A 15,934-nucleotide genomic window follows, 5' to 3' on the forward strand; every position below is an offset into this window, starting at 1 on the left:
TCAAACATGATGTCCAATTATCTATTCAAAGTGTTTTCTTGGGCACTATGTCTCCTGATTTTATGCATATTTCTCCTAAACCTAAGTTGTTTGACCTCTTCGTCGCTATTGCTTTTAAGGTTATACTTGCATGCTGGAAAGACACTTCCAAAATATTTGTTTCAACATGGTGGAATTTTATTTGTGATGAACATAGAATATCCAGTGTATCTTCATTGAATACTTACTAAAAGATCAAATCTGACCTTTTAGTGGTTTCCTTTCATTACCTATATATCTTCCCCTTTCTCTGTTCTCTAATCTTTCCTCATTCTTCTTCTTCTATCTTCTTTTTTGCTATTCCCCACTTTTCATTTCTTTCCTTTTTATATATAAAAATGTATGACATGATTTTGCTTTTTATTAATGTGTTGACTTTTTTGGACTTCAGTATTCCTAATTTCCTGTTTCAATGCTATACATGTTTATTCTGTATCTTATATTTCTTCTAAATAAGCATTTTATAATTAATTGTTGAACTTCCAATAAACAATATTTAAATAAATAAAAAATGGTAGAATGATAGAACCACACATGCCAGAAGAACGCATGTCTTAACGCGGTCGGAACCACAACTGAGTCGTTTTCATGCATGCCTTTACCCAATGCTTGAAATGGAAAAAATAAAGTGCAGGTACTCTGTGCCAGAGTACCTGCTTGTTTCTGAGAAGCGCCGGTACTCTCCCATTAAAAGTATTACGTTTTTCTTGAGGTGTGCCGGTACTCTCCCTCTCAAAATAAAAAAGTGCCGGTACTCAGTACCGGACAGTACCGGCCCATTTAAAGCACTGCCTTTACCACGCATGCCTTTACAACAAATTTGGTTGTAAAAGCATGCCTAGTAAAGGCATATGTGGAAACAGCATGTGAAACGGCATGCGTGGTTATGCCATACAAGCCCCCCCTGCCCTGAGGCCCAAAACTACCCCCACCCCTAATACCTAAACTACTCCAAAAGAGCCCTAAAAATATATCTATCTCAACCCTCCACCCCTGAAAACTAAAGTATGTTGATACCCCCACCTGCCCAGAACCCTAAAAAAAAAACACCGACACTCCCCCGCCATGAGCCCTAAAAAAAAAAACTATCCTGACCCCCCACCCCATCCCTAAAAAACTAAACTACCCGACCCTCCTACCCGCCCTAGACCCAAAAAAAACTACCCCGATCCCCCACCCCTACAAACTAAAGTACCCCGACAAACTAACCCGCCCTGAGCCCTATAACCTTCCCTCCCAATAGGTAAATTACCCAGATCCCTCATCCATCCTAAGCCCTACAAAAAAAAAAAATCTCAACCCCCCCAACCTACCCCTAAAAACTAAATTACCTCAACCCCCAACCCTGCCCTTAAAACAAAACTGAAATGCCTTAACACCCCCTCACCCACCCTAAGACCAAAATCACCCCCACCACTGAGATCTACCCACCAACCCTGCCCCAATTTCACTTACCTCACTGCATCCTCTCCAGATCCTTCTTTGTCTCTCTCCTCCCTCCTCCTGCCCTTCCTTCAACCTTCCCCCACCCCTTTAAAAATAAACTACCTGACCCCACCCTAAGACATAAATAAAAAAAAAATACCCAAACTCCCCCACTCCCACAAAAAAATAGCCGACTCCTCCCACCCTAAGCCCTAAAAAATAAAAATACCAAAGACCCCGCCCCTTAAACAAAAACGGCCTTCCCCCGAGACCTCCACCTACCCCAAGCCCTTAATCCACCCTCAACCCCTGCCCAGCCCCACTTACTTCACCACATCCTCTGCATCCTCTCCCAATCAATGCATGGCTTTTTCTATGCCTTAACTACACATATGCGTAGTTTGGCACATTTGTGGTTAAGGCACAGAAAAAGCCATGCGTTGTTCCGGCAAGCGTGGTTGCGTTTGCATGGGAAGCATCTGTGTTGTCGCAACGCATTGTTAAGGATGTTTCCCTGTGTTTATACGATACAACTTCAAATCTCAATATATTATATTCCTTACACATTTATTCCCTTGATTATGTAATCATGTTTCTATATATTTACTACTATAATGCTACTGTACAAGAGGGAAAAAAATGTTTTACTCTCTCGAAAGCTTCACTCTGTCTGAACATCACCCTATACCGCTATCAATATATCGTCTATCTCCACTCTCTGACTTATCCCAAACCCATTCTAATACTATGATCCCCAAAATAACCCTTCCCAGACTTTTTCCTCCTCTACCCCTCCTGGCTCACCCCAAACCTCAGTGCATGACTATGATCTCCCGAACAACTCTCCTAAATTCTCCCTCATCTATCTCTCCTTTGACTCATCCCAAACCTCATATAAATACGATGATCTCCATAATCCCTTTCTACAGACTCTTCCATCTTCCACCTCTCATGTACTCATCCCAAAACTCATCTTACTACTATGATCTCCCAGTTAACACTTTTGGATTCTTCCCTCCTCTGTCCCTCCATTATTCTATTCAAATTAACTAACAGACTTACATGTGCTCTTCTTAAATTAACTCGTACCTCCCTATACTAATACTAATATCGTACTCCTATTTCCCTTTACCAATCCACCACTAATCCTTTTGGGTTCTGGAGTAGCATGCTACTCGCAGAAAAGCAATTTGACGCCTTTTCAGGGTTAGTAAGCGCTATATAAATACAATTACAGTTCTAATCACTTAACCTATGTGATTCTTAGCTTTGCAAAAAAATCATGCTTGCCACTTTTCATTAACTATATAGAAAGTCACCAAAAGCAAGCTAATATCAACTATATTGTATGCAAATAAGTCTTCGTGGAAATCTCTTACATTGGCTGGATCTTGGGCAATGCAGTGCGTACAGAAGACACTCATGATTGCCTAACACAAAAAAGCAGCCAATGTTGGGCTGTAGTTCCAGCTCAATAAAAAGTCCTATGAAATGGAGCAAACTTTTTACATTCTTTTCATTGTATAAGAGGAGCCCCAGAGGGAACACTAATGGCATTATTATGGGCTGGCTTGCACTCTGTATGGTCAGCAGCCACATCCTTAGCTAGGATATATTTCTGATGTAATAAAGTCATTAAGAGTAACAAATGATTGGGTGTCAGCTATCCATCTTGCTTCATTTAATGTTGTATTGCAGGACTACCTGAAAGGCAGTTTTTTTTATGACGATTGTTCTATTTTTGCACAGAGTAGCACCCTTGCCTAGTGTTAGGGGTGTGTGCGCTTTTTACAGGCAAGGTCAAAACCAGGTTCCGATGTATGTTTGTTGATATCGAGTTTGCTTGTGTATTATGTAATGTTTTTTATGACACAAATGTTATAACAATAATACAATATCTCCCTTGTCCTCCTCTCCTTTAGTTATCAGGTTGTTCTTGCCATTCAGTATGAACGTTTTGTGTGGTATTGCTTCCACTGGTTTCCCTTTATATCTTCCTAGACTAACAAAGTATCAAAAGCAAGGGAAAACCATAGCCATCCATGGTTGTGCATGAATACATTATTAACAACCATAGTTTATTCAAGAACATGGATACAGCTTTAAAACTGACTCTCAATGTTTCTCATAAAGACGTCCATCTCTCTGCAGATATTGAATAATTAACATTCAGCAATTCGGAATATATTTGCAAATCTGTCATTTCAGTCACATATGTGGGGCCTCACTCACTTCTTCCACACCACTAGCTTGATGGATCTTGCTCATTGCCTTTGTCACTGGTCTCATACATTCCAGCGAGTCTCACATGTCCTTCTCAAGTTTCTTACATTTTAATAGGTACACTCTAATTTCTCTCTGCTGATGCAGTCCTCTACGAGCTCTTACTCTTTCCTATTATTACTTGCACTTACATTTCAGTGGGGTCTCATTCAGTTCCTTTGAGCTCTTGTTACACGATTCAGTGCCGTCTCACTTTTTACTTCCCTTTTTAATTTTTTCACACATTGTACTTTCAGTTTTCATGATTCCCTTCATCACTAATCTAATAAACATCACTAGGGGCCATTTCACTTCTTCTCCTCATTACTCATTTCATACTGTATACCTTATTGTGTTTTTCATTGATTTGCCTGTGAACCACTGGGTCTCACTTATTGGTTTCCAAAGTCTCTTGCTATTTCACTAAATTTTCCACTTCAGAGAAGGAACTCATTCCAATGGAGGAAATTAACTTTTTCTGCAAAGTGTATATCCTCCACTTAGATCACGGTATGTGTAAGCCGCAACTGTTCAACACAATATGTTTATCTATGTCAAAAGTCGCTTTGCTTTCGCTCTTTGTGTGATGCAGAAGAAAGTCGAAAATTCAATAAACATTTTGTTTTTAAACTACAATTCTGACACCTTTGTTGCCAGTGTTCTTTAGTTCACTTCTCTAATCACACTGTCTACTTCCTTTCAGTATCAGTGAAGTGAATGACATGTTTCATGTTTCAACAACTGGGCGAGGAATCTCTGACTTAGTATTACAGGAAGTAGACTCCAATCGCTATGATAAGGTATATTTTATTTGATTAAACTACAATTCTGACACCTTTGTTGCCAGTGTTCTTTAGTTCACTTCTCTAATCACACTGTCTACTTCCTTTCAGTATCAGTGAAGTGAATGACATGTTTCATGTTTCAACAACTGGGCGAGGAATCTCTGACTTAGTATTACAGGAAGTAGACTCCAATCGCTATGATAAGGTATATTTTATTTGATTCCTTATGCCAGTAGCACTGTGCAGTTCCTTGACTACTTGTATTTAAAATTAACCCATGTATGTACCCTGTCTCTCTTAATTTACTTCATTCTCTGCACTCACACAATCTCACTTCTCAACCCTCGGAAACCAATGTCCTTTTGCCAGTTGAAGGATTTTATTGGGATATTGGCATTGCCTGGATTGAGCCCTGGAAGGCTGTGGCACGCTTAATGTAGGAACCATTGGCTGTGTACCATGCATGTTTATCTACAGGTTATGACTGGGGAAAGGTATATAGTCCACTGGATACACACAGAAATAATTCAGTTGAGGGAGGTGCAAAGAGTACACAGGTATTGGGTAGCCTAGGGATTGGATAGTCTAGGGGTTTTGTCAGCCTGAGTAATAGAAAAGTGAGTCAATTGACAAGTTCAACATGTTGAAACAGTAGATTCTGAGTACCTACATCAATTGTTACTTAGATGGGGGCAGCATGAGATAAGAGGGTGTGCATTTCAGAGTCTCAGGGTGTCGATGGACAAGCCTTTGTTTCCTTGCCTTTGTCTTTCCTTGTCTTTCCTCACCTTTATCCATCCTTGCCCTTGTCAATGGCCTTTCTATACCCCAGGCTTTACTTTGAATGCCATCTCAATTTTGTAAAGATCACCATAGAAGAGCAGCTTTACTTCAAATTAGTCTACTTTATTTTTGTATTGTATTTTGGAAGGATGACTTTTAGCACAAGGATTTGGTATGAACTGGAAGGTCGATTAATTGAAGTAATGTTACACCCGCTGATTTGTGATCAGGCTGGTGACTCCATACTGGATAGCTCTGTGTAAGACCAGGGCGGTTTCTGGAAGTCTGGTGGCCAGGAAAAGGGACTGAGCAACACAGAGCAAGTTGTTGGAAGTTAGCATTTCGATTCTGTGGTGGAGACGCAATGGTAATTTTCTGTGTGAGATGTTTTTTACATGCTTTTTCAGGGCTGCTTGGTGCTTATGTGGAAGTCTGTACATTTTTAACAAAGGACGTGTCGGGGAGAGAAGCTGTCACAGTTCAAGTTTGACAACCTTGAGGGGGCGTGGGTAGGCTCCTGTGCACATGGCTGCCATCTAAAGGAGCTCTGTGGATCCTAAACAATGTAATCCTTTATCCGTCATAATCCGGCAGTTTCCACACAGTAAACAGCGGGTAAAGAGTGAGACAAGCCACCGAGGTCGCAGAGACCTGAGCCAATTGAGCCCGGATCACTGAGAGGGCAGGCTGCCATCTCCTGAAGGTGGGCCGCGTGAGAGAGATCTGACTGGCCGGGCAGGTCGGGGATGGTGCGCGTCCTCACAAGAGACAATGAGTGACCCCAGGGGCTGGGCCTGCGAACGAGGAGGTGGCCCGTGGCCTGTGCCCCGAGACGAGACCCTGCAGATTGAGCGGCCCGGGCTGCGGCCCTGAAGCGAGTGGTGGCGAAGTGGACGGCGGCACCAGCCGGACGGGCCGGTGCGGCGACTGGCCTAGGACGCGGCGGTGGAGTAACTCAGGAGGTGGGTGCGGTTGGCTTGAGACCAAAGACCCTGGAGGGGTAGGGCCAGAAGTGTGAAGGAGCCGGGAGGCCAGGGCCCCATGAAGAGAACCTGCAAGTGGCAGGGCCCGGCCTGATGTGGGTGGGAGTAAGGAGGCTGGATGTGCCCGCGGGAGGGCCGGTACATCGGTGGGCCCGAGACTAGAGACTGTAACAGAGGTGCGAGTCCGGTGGTGAGTGCGACCCGGCCAAGTCTAGGGATCCCTGGGGCTGAGGCTGGGAGTGAGGGGGAGGCTGGGGCACCCGACGAAATCCTGCGGGCTGCACGGCCTGGCCCCCGCGGGCCCAGTACGAGTAAAGGCGGGGAGGCCGATGGGCCAGCGAGCAGGCCGGTGCTGCGGCTGGCGAGAGACGAGACAGTGGCAGAGATCAGGATCTGGAAGTGAGTGTGGCCCGACGGTGAGGGCCCCTACAGGAAGAAACGGTCAATGGAGATCGCAGGTCGGACCAGTGGAGTGAGGAGTACGAGTGCCCCGTGGGGAGGTCGAGGTGGGGGGCTGGTTACTCCAGAAGATGCGCATGAGAAGCTCACCCGGTGGAACCCCATGGAGGAGGGGACCCCTGAGGATGAGGGGGTGCTGGGGTGGACATGCGAAGAGCTTTTCACCCCCTACTGTGATCAAGGTGAAGCCCAAGGACCAGGACCCACCACAGTCCAACAAATGGACAAATATGCAGTGCAAAATCAGCCTCCCTTGTCCAATGGGTCAGAGGTGGGTAGGCCAAAGGAAGGAGAACCTTCATTGAGGGCCATCGTGGTGACGATATCAGACTTGAAAAGCACGCTGGAGGCTAAACTAGATGCTGTGATGGCGGACGTCTCCTTTTTACGAGCGGACCTCCAGAAAATGTCCAATAAGGTATCAACAACGGAGTCAGACATCAAAGCATTGCAAACCGTGTCTAAAAAAGCTTGAAGACAAGTGCAGTACCTCACGAAGCAGACTGGGGTGATGGCGGCCAGACTGAAAGACCAAGAAGGACAAGTACACAGAAATAACATCAGAGTAGTTGAGGTTCCAGAGGGGACAGAAGGGTCTAGCGTGGATCTCTTTCTGAAGGACCTCATCGTCAATACTCTCCGTCCTAAGCGCCTATCTAAATTCTTCTCTGTAGAGAGGCCGCATAGGGCGCCGATTCCTCCACTGAAACCGGGGGCCCCCAAGAACAATCATAGTAAGAATTTTCAACCACAGAGACCGCAACACTATACTGCAAGTTGCTTGTACGCACTGAAATGTGCACCTAGACAATGCCACGGTGTGGTTTTTCCCTGACTTTACCCTCCAGGTGCAAAAACAAAGACGTAGCTTTGATGAAGTAAAGAAAGCCCTCCAAGCGAAAGAACTGAAATATATGATGCTCTTCCTGGCAAAGCTACGTGTCCTAGCAGAAGGCAGATCATGGTTCTTCTCATCTCCGTAAGAGGCACAGAACTGGATGGAGGGTTGGTGCCCGGTGGACCAACTAGACAGGAAAGGTGAGTCAAGAGGTCGCCTGAAGGCGCAGAGATCGGTCAAACCACCAGAAAGTGAACTGGACTATTCTGACACTGGGGCTGGGGAGGGGAAGTGATCCAGGGGGAGACTGCAGATTGAAGTTGGGGTGGTTTTCTCCGCCCACTGAAGATGAGTGTCACACATGGCAAAGCACACTGATGAAGAGATCAGGGCTAAGAAGGGGACACACAGTGCCATGTAGAAGGTAAACCACACATCCTCCCCTCGAGAGGAGTAGAGATGAGGGACCTTAATACTACAGATTTTGAGTGGGAAGCTTTCAATACTAACACCGATGCTAAGGAATGAGACTATTCGACACAGCATAGGAGCCGTCGCTGCAGAACCGGTCCGCCCGTACCACATTTTATGTTACAGCTGGGGTGACAGCCACTCTGCAAGTTGGGGGAGTGGGCAATTTCAAGCCTACTGGCCAGGATAGCAGGAAGAAAGGGGTGCTGTTGGGGTGTTCAAGGGCACAATGGGCTGAGGCCCCTCTATAAAGGTTTTTTCGTTTTGCTCACCACATACACTACAGGAAAGGACAGAGAGTCCCCTAGGAGGTGTGAGGAGGGGGTGGTTGATGCAGGGGGTTGGACAGTTGCGGACCCGAAGTCTTAAACAGGTACAATGATGACAGTTAGGCCCCAGCCCTTGAAGGTCATGATGTGGAATGTTAATGGCCTGGGCAATAGAATTAAACGGACATTGGTCCTACAGTTTCTCCGTAGACATGCACCAGACGTGGCCCTCATAAAAGAAACACATCTACAGGGAAACCACTGCAGGGCATTAGACCAAATGGGCTACTACCTGGTGGCACACGCAGGATTCACTTCTAGCTCCAGGGGAGTGGGTATTTTACTTAAAAAATCATTACCTTTAGAACCGGGGCTGGTGAGGATGGGCAGATTGGGGAGGTTTGTGGTGATGACTGGGATCTGGAATGGGCAGACGCAAAATTTCTGTTCAGTATATGTGCCACCAAAACTACATACAGACGCTCTACTAGCACTAGGAGCTGTGTTGTTGGAACCACCCCCGGTGCCCTTATCCTAGGGGGAGACATGAATGATACAATGGACCCGACTCTGGACAGGCGGTAGAGGAGGGGGAGGTACAGGGAACTTGAAGACCTTTGCAAACTTGTTGGGCCTGACAGACCTCTGGAGAGCTAACAACCCACAAGAGAGGCAATATACATTTTTATATGCAGCCCATAGGAGTTTCTCCTTTTTACACTACACACGGACTCTTTAGGGAGGTGACACATCTCTCATGTGGTGTGTGAGATCATTCCCCGGTGGTAGTCACTCTCTTTGGTACTGTTAGAGATGCAGGATTGCCCCCCAAAATAGACCCCTGGTAGTTAAAGGAGGGTGGCTTCCCCGAATAACTACGCAAAGGGACTAAGAGATATTTTGACGATAACCTGGGAAGTGTGACTTTAGCAGGAGTACTGTGGGAGGCCTTTAAGGCAGTCATTAGAGAACAAGCGCAGGCATTAATAGGCAGGCATTAATAGGGGGTCTCAAGAAAAAGGGCCTTCCCCAATGTGAAGCAATAGTAGTTGGTGGCAGAAATATGAGCCGGGGGCTCGATACAGCCACAACATTGTCATAGTCTCTTACTTAAGGAGCAGGAGTTGAGGGACCTAGTGGGCAATAAAGCATGCATGTGCGCACTCTGTGGCCACGCAGCGACGTCTGTATGATGTAGGGGACAAGGCAAACAGGTTATTGGCCTGATTGGAAAGAAGAGACCGGAGTAGGAACTCGGTGACGGAGATCAGAGATGAAACATGCGGGTGACATACCACAGGGGGCGAAATAGCCGAGGCCTTTGCCACACATTATGAGCAAGTCTATTCCTCAAAGACGAACCACACATACGAGAACTGTATGGAACTCCTTGGTGACCTGCCAATGATGGAGCTCTGAGCGGACGATAGGGAGGCACCTGACCAGGACATAACGGTAGAGGAGGTACAAGGGGCAATCATGGAGACAAGGTCAGGAAAGGCGGTGGGCCCCAATGGGCTCCCAGTAGAACTCCACAATAGTATGGCAAATACTGTACTGCCACATATGTTGGCAATGTTCCAGGCAGCTAAGGCAGAAGGTGTATTGCCTCTAGATCAAAGGATAGCAACTATTGTCGTAACACATCAGGAGGGCAACCACACACGGAATGTGGCTCATACAGGCCTATATCGCTGTTAAACCTAGAGGTTAAAGTATTGGCTAAAATTCTAGTGAATAGACTTCGACCAGTAATGAGTTACCTGATCAATCGTGACCAAACAGGTTTTATGCAGCACAGGAACACTGGACTGAATCTGAGGCTCCTATATGGAATCTTGCATGAGACAGGTGTTCTGGAGGCGGGATTGCTTGCGCTTAACGCAAATATGGCTTTTGACAGCATTGAATGGGCCTAGCTTAGGGCAGTCCTAACAAGACTGGGCTTTGGCGCACAAATATGTGCATGGATCCAATTGCTGTACAGTGACCCGAAGCACAGGTGAGGGTCAATGGGGTGACGTCCTGCGCTTTTGCCCTACACAGGGGCACAAGACAGGGCTGCCCTCTGTACCTGTGGCTGTTTGCTCTGGCACTAGAGCTGCTGGCCACCTGGGTGTGGCAGGACCCTCTTGTGTGAAGTATTCCAGAAGGCAGATTGTGGGAGGCTAGGATCTCCCTGCTTTTGCCGATGACATCCTTCACTATGTCACGAAACCCCGTCGTTTCATAGCCAGACTGTTGCACATTTTCCAGCTTTTTGGAACATACTCGGGTTCTCAAATAAACTGGGAGAAATCGAAAGTTTACCCACTAACGGACGGGCAGTTGCGCATCCGGGTGGGATGTGTGGCCCCGCTGGTGAGGGAGGGGTTCTCCTATTTGGGACTAAATGTAACAAGGCACCCAGAGGAATTTCACAAAAGGAACCTATACCCTCAGCTTGATCGTCTCCGTGGAGATGTGTCGCACTGGCAGACGCTGCCGCTTTCGCTGATGGGCCACACTGCCCTTTTTAAAATTATGTCCCTCCCGCATCTACTGTACGTGCTCCAGAACACACCGAATAAATTACCGCCAACCTTTTTTGCCCAGGTTAATAGGAAATTGCATACGCTGCTGTGGGACGGAGGTAGCCATCGCATAGCACTGGGTAAATTGCAGAGGGGAGTGTTTGAAGGGGACCTGGTGATACCTAAAATCCAAGCATTCTACTGGGCGGCTCAGTGGATCACGGTGAACGGGTGGGCGTTCGTAGATAGGGAGGAACCGGCCTATAGAGTATATCGGGTGACCATGGGAAAGGGAGGGCACCTCTCAGTGCTGTATGAGGAAAAAAAGAGAGGGCCTGCTCCTGAGCCACTTGAAGTCAGTGGCAAGGAGCGTGGAGGGAGGCCTCCAAATTCCTGGGATTTGAGGGTAGACTAATAGACATGACCCTTCTCTGGACTAGTGATCAGCTTAGCGAACTCCGTAGTTTAAAAGGGCTCTGCTGCTGGGGTCTTATCGGAATAGAACATCTGGGGGACATATGGAGAGCCTGGAGTTTGGTCCCTCTTGATGAACTACAAAAGGAATATGGAATGGGAGTGGCAATAGACTTCCAGTATCTTCAACTGAAACACGCACTAAACAAACATATCCAGGTGGGCGAACAGCTCCCAAAGTTGGCTCCGCTCAAAGACAGATTGTTATCAGAGCCGCTACCGGAGAAGGGACTCTCCCTGACCTATAAAAAACGTATGAATAATTCCCCGGACCCTGGATGGTCTCTGCAAGAGGCGTGGGAGGGCGACTTAAGAGCAATAGAAGAGGAGGACTGGCAGGAGGCCCTACAGAGACAGTGAGGAATTAGGGCTCAATTCCGCCTAATACAACTTAGAATCCTACATAGTTCATATTACTCTAGGTCTTTGCTATTTCGTATGGGCCGGAGTGAGTCGGCATTGTGTAAGAGGGGATGTGGCATGGAGGGCTCATTCTTTCATAACCTGTGGAGCTGCCCGCGCATTCAAGAATTCTGACAATGAGTGGTCCGCATCATCGGTTCACGGGCATGGCAGTTCCACTGGAAGCCCCCTGGTTTAGACTGAATATAGCGGGGGAAGAGTGGTGGCCGCAATATCAGCGGTAGTGGCTAATGCTAGCAGCAGGGGTAGCTAAAAGAGACATAGCGAGGGCATGGGGAGTGGCCGAGCCACCAGGGATACAGGACTGGGAAAATAACTTGGACTGGTACCAGCGAGCAGAACAGGTGATTTACAAGAGCCATGGGTGCCCCCAGAAGTATAGTACAATCTGGTCTGAGTGGGAGGCCTATAGGGACTGGTGACGACCGGGAGCCAAAGGGGAGGGCGTGGGGGAGGAAATATGGACCTACCATCCATCATTACAGCTGCGGGACAAAGCATATATTGTAAATTGTAGATGGGGAGAGGGGCATTATTTTCAAGATGAGATATTGTATTGATGATACAGTGACTACTGTACAGAACTACGAGAAACAACGCAATCCTCTGCAAAACCTTTGTGTAGAATGTACTGTTGTGAGCAACTGTTGATACCAATAAAAAGAATTATAAAAAAAAAAAGTTTGACAACCTTGCTTGGATTTGGGGCTGCACCATGTTGTTTTCAATGAGCACAATTTTCATTTCGTTCAGGTTGAGATTCAAGTTAAAGTTTGAAAGGTCTTGAGGCAAAATTTGAAGTGCTAGATATTTTTGCTCAAAAGCCCTTAGAAGTATAGTTTGTTGAGCAAGCAGGACTTTCTTGTTCATGGGTGTGAGCCTTGAGCTCTGTGAAACACCACAAGCAAGTGGAGAAGCAGGAGTCGGGCTCAGTCCATTTATAAAAATGGATGTCCAGGATGGAAGAGGTTAACCAGCCCCAAATAGTTGTGGGGTTTCACACGGGTGACCATTAGATCCAAGTGGCATGCTTATGTTATCAGATGAATTCCAGGCATTGTGGAGTTACTGTATAATTACGGGTTTACCATATCATTAGGATTGGAACCTAGAGTGCTATGCTTGAAGCAGTTAGTGTAATCTTTGAAAATTCCTATTTCTTTCCTGATCCTGTCTGAGTCCCATTAACCACAGTCTGTAAGATGCTGAGGATATCTGCACCAATGAGATGGGGAACCAGTTTGCATCTTAAATATGCAAATGAGATGACACCTAATCTAGTTCCCTTGATGTAGGCATTGGTTGTTGGCACCCTACAACTTCCTGAAGGAATGCTATGTGGTCATAGATTAGCTTTGGTAGAAGATGCACAATGAAGATCAGGAGTCAGGTGTTTGGGAATACTGGTAGTAATCACTTTCCCATCCAAATTGGATCACTATGGTTCTTATATTATGAGTATGTGCCATGGCAGAAGCCAGGAAGATCCAGGAGAGCCCCCAAAGTGAAGGGTGTCCCTATTCAGTTAAAAATAAATGAATGAAAGAAAAACTGACCGAACTGAGAACAATCATGGCCAGTAGCACAGTATGCCTTTTTGAGACTTCATGCTGTTCCTCCATTGATGCATAAAATACATATCCTCCTGACACTAGAGAATCTTTCCCCTTAGCACATTGATCTTGTGCTAAGAGATGGAGGTTAAAGTACCTGCTGCTGGGAGCTGCAGCCAGTACATTTTGGGTATTATACCTTCCCCTGTCATATTTTTAATATCTTTACTTATCTTTTTGTCATTATATTAAAGAAACAATAAAATACATGTGAATGCAGCAATACAGTGGTATTGCGTCCCATTCAGCACTCAGAGCCCACCTTGCATATAATATTTTCCTTCTAATTTAGAGATTCCATTGATTTATGTGCATCTGCCCTAAATGTGGGCAGCAAGACTCCCTACATCTCTTGGCATATTTACTTCCCTGATAAAGTCCGCCCTGCATACGGATCAGCCTCCACCCCTAATGGTCAATCCATGTGGTTGCTTGTCTTTGAAAGTCCATTTTCAGGATCTACTGTAAGGAGTGTGATCATTATCACATATTTCCATATTCACCTGAGCGTTCTCATCCATCTGCACCTCTCTTAGATGACACTCTTAAACTATTGTCCATTCTGTCAAGTCGGCTATCTATGTTCAAAACATTGGGCTATGGAAGAGAGCCAATGTATGGCTATTCATCTAATAGCCAATAACAATACTAATGCCAGAAACCTATTCCAAATGGCACAAGATTACATTTCTAAGAGGAAGATGGTGGTATGCCCGATGGATAATAATTACACTTGTGATTCGCTACTTTTCCACTGTTTCGTTACAAAGGAAACCTAGCTGCTGGAAATAAATTCTTCACATACTTCTTTCAGGTTCTATGTAATGCTTTGTCAAGAGAGAAAAATTAAAACACTATAGTCGAGCAGAGAATTATATGAAAGAAGAGCTATGAATGAATGTTGAACCACATTTGTGCAAAGTTTGATTATTTGCAAAAGGGTGGAGCACCTGATGGTGTGTCAGATTAAAAAAAATAGTTTGCAGAAAATGATGGTGAATTCTGTAGCAGCTAAGAAGGAATAGTCACTGCCAGGAATGTAAGATTCAAGGGGCAGTGTTGCTGGTGTGGCATGATTGGCCACACAACAAGTAGTAAAGAATGCCCTGGGAAAGCCACAGGCAACAAAGGCAGCAGAGAGGGTTACTATGTTAAATGCTGTGAAAGTGTGATTCAAGGGAAGATAACGGAGGCTGTGAAAGTGATATGTAACGAAATAATGTTGCATCTCAGCAGCAAAAGGGGGCGGGACATTCTGACTGGATAAAAGTGAAAGGAAAGGCAAATAAATTCTATTCTATTCTTGTACATGGTTCACCATTTGTTTTGTAAATGTGTTTCAGCAGTTGTTTTGTGGGCATTTACAGATGTAAAGAATGGACTTCAGGCTAGGAGGCTATACAGTAGAGGCCATTAAATTGAAAGGTTATTTTCAAGCCATCATCAAATTTTGAGAGAGAATGTTTGTGGGAAAATAGTACATATCATTCAAGGAAGACTGCATCATTAGGTGGCCACATCAAAAAGTTTTTTTTTCTTTAGATCCTATTCATAGCCACAAGTACATTTACATAGAACGAGCATAAGTGTGAAGGTTTTGAGAAGATGTTTCTAGAAGTCTTAAGGTCCAAGCCATGGTATATGAATTCATACATCATAAGATAAAATTAAAAACTGCTTCTATTGGCTTTGAGGTTGAAAGTTTGCCTGATAATGTTCATGATATAGTGCAAAAGAGTTAGAGTAAATGTGCAAATCATGAGTGATAGTACTGGACGAGGCAACAGAGTGGTTGGCCCCTGTTGTGGTGGCTAAGAAGGCAAAAGGGAAGACACACAGCAGATATGTGGTGATAGACAAGTACTGTTTTCTAAACATTACAGAAATTGTGACAATGCCTTCAGGAGCTAGGTCGGTTACCGCCCTAGCTCCAGCCTAGGCATACCACCAGGTAAGATTACCTAAACAGTCAAAAGGATTAATGTGTTCATTGCACCCATGGGAGCATACACATGTAAGAGATGCCATATGGACTTGTTTCCACAGCCTCTGTGTTTCAAACAGCAGTGACATGTACATCAGGTGATACTGTGGGTGTAAGGTATTTTCAGAATAATGTCCTGGTATTTGGCAATTCATGTCAGGATCACAATCTGTGAGTCCAGAAGTTTCTTCTGAAGTTTATAAAAGGGTTTGACATTAAGAGCAGAAACTTGTTGTTTGGAAAAGGAGGAAATATGCTGTTTAGGACATATATATTGGGATCAATCCAGAAAAGGACTTGGTTAAGATTATTGTGCATTTAGCAATTCCATGAATCCTGGATAAACTGTGGCCATCCCTTAGCATGATGGAATGTTATATCAGATTCATGGAGAATTTATTGGAAATAACTAGTACTTTGAGTAGGCTGTTGGGGAAATGCGAGGAATTCCAGTGGAGTGACAGATGTGGTGAGGAGTTCATGATGTTAAGAGATTTGGTATAATCTCTAAATTTACAGGTATTTGTACCTAGCAGAGACACTATTGAGGTAACTGATGGTAGTTCATAGGTATTTGGAGCTGTGCTAGTGCATGAATTGGATGAGCTACAGC

At 45.1% G+C, this 15,934-nt stretch overlaps 1 protein-coding gene across 1 annotated transcript in view; it reads left to right on the top strand.

Moving 5' to 3' along the window:
- LOC138288154 (death-associated protein kinase 1-like) overlaps positions 1-15,934 on the top strand; it is a 238,999-nt gene that overhangs the window by 36,807 nt on the left and 186,258 nt on the right. The window contains exons 2-3 of the mRNA XM_069229452.1: positions 4,430-4,526; positions 4,620-4,716. Of these exons, the coding sequence (XP_069085553.1) occupies positions 4,519-4,526; positions 4,620-4,716 (105 nt within the window). The 5' untranslated portion in view covers positions 4,430-4,518. The remainder of the gene's footprint in view (positions 1-4,429; positions 4,527-4,619; positions 4,717-15,934) is intronic.

Source organism: Pleurodeles waltl, chromosome 4_1 (genome assembly GCF_031143425.1).
Source record: "Pleurodeles waltl isolate 20211129_DDA chromosome 4_1, aPleWal1.hap1.20221129, whole genome shotgun sequence".
Classification (NCBI taxonomy): Eukaryota; Metazoa; Chordata; class Amphibia; order Caudata; family Salamandridae; genus Pleurodeles; species Pleurodeles waltl.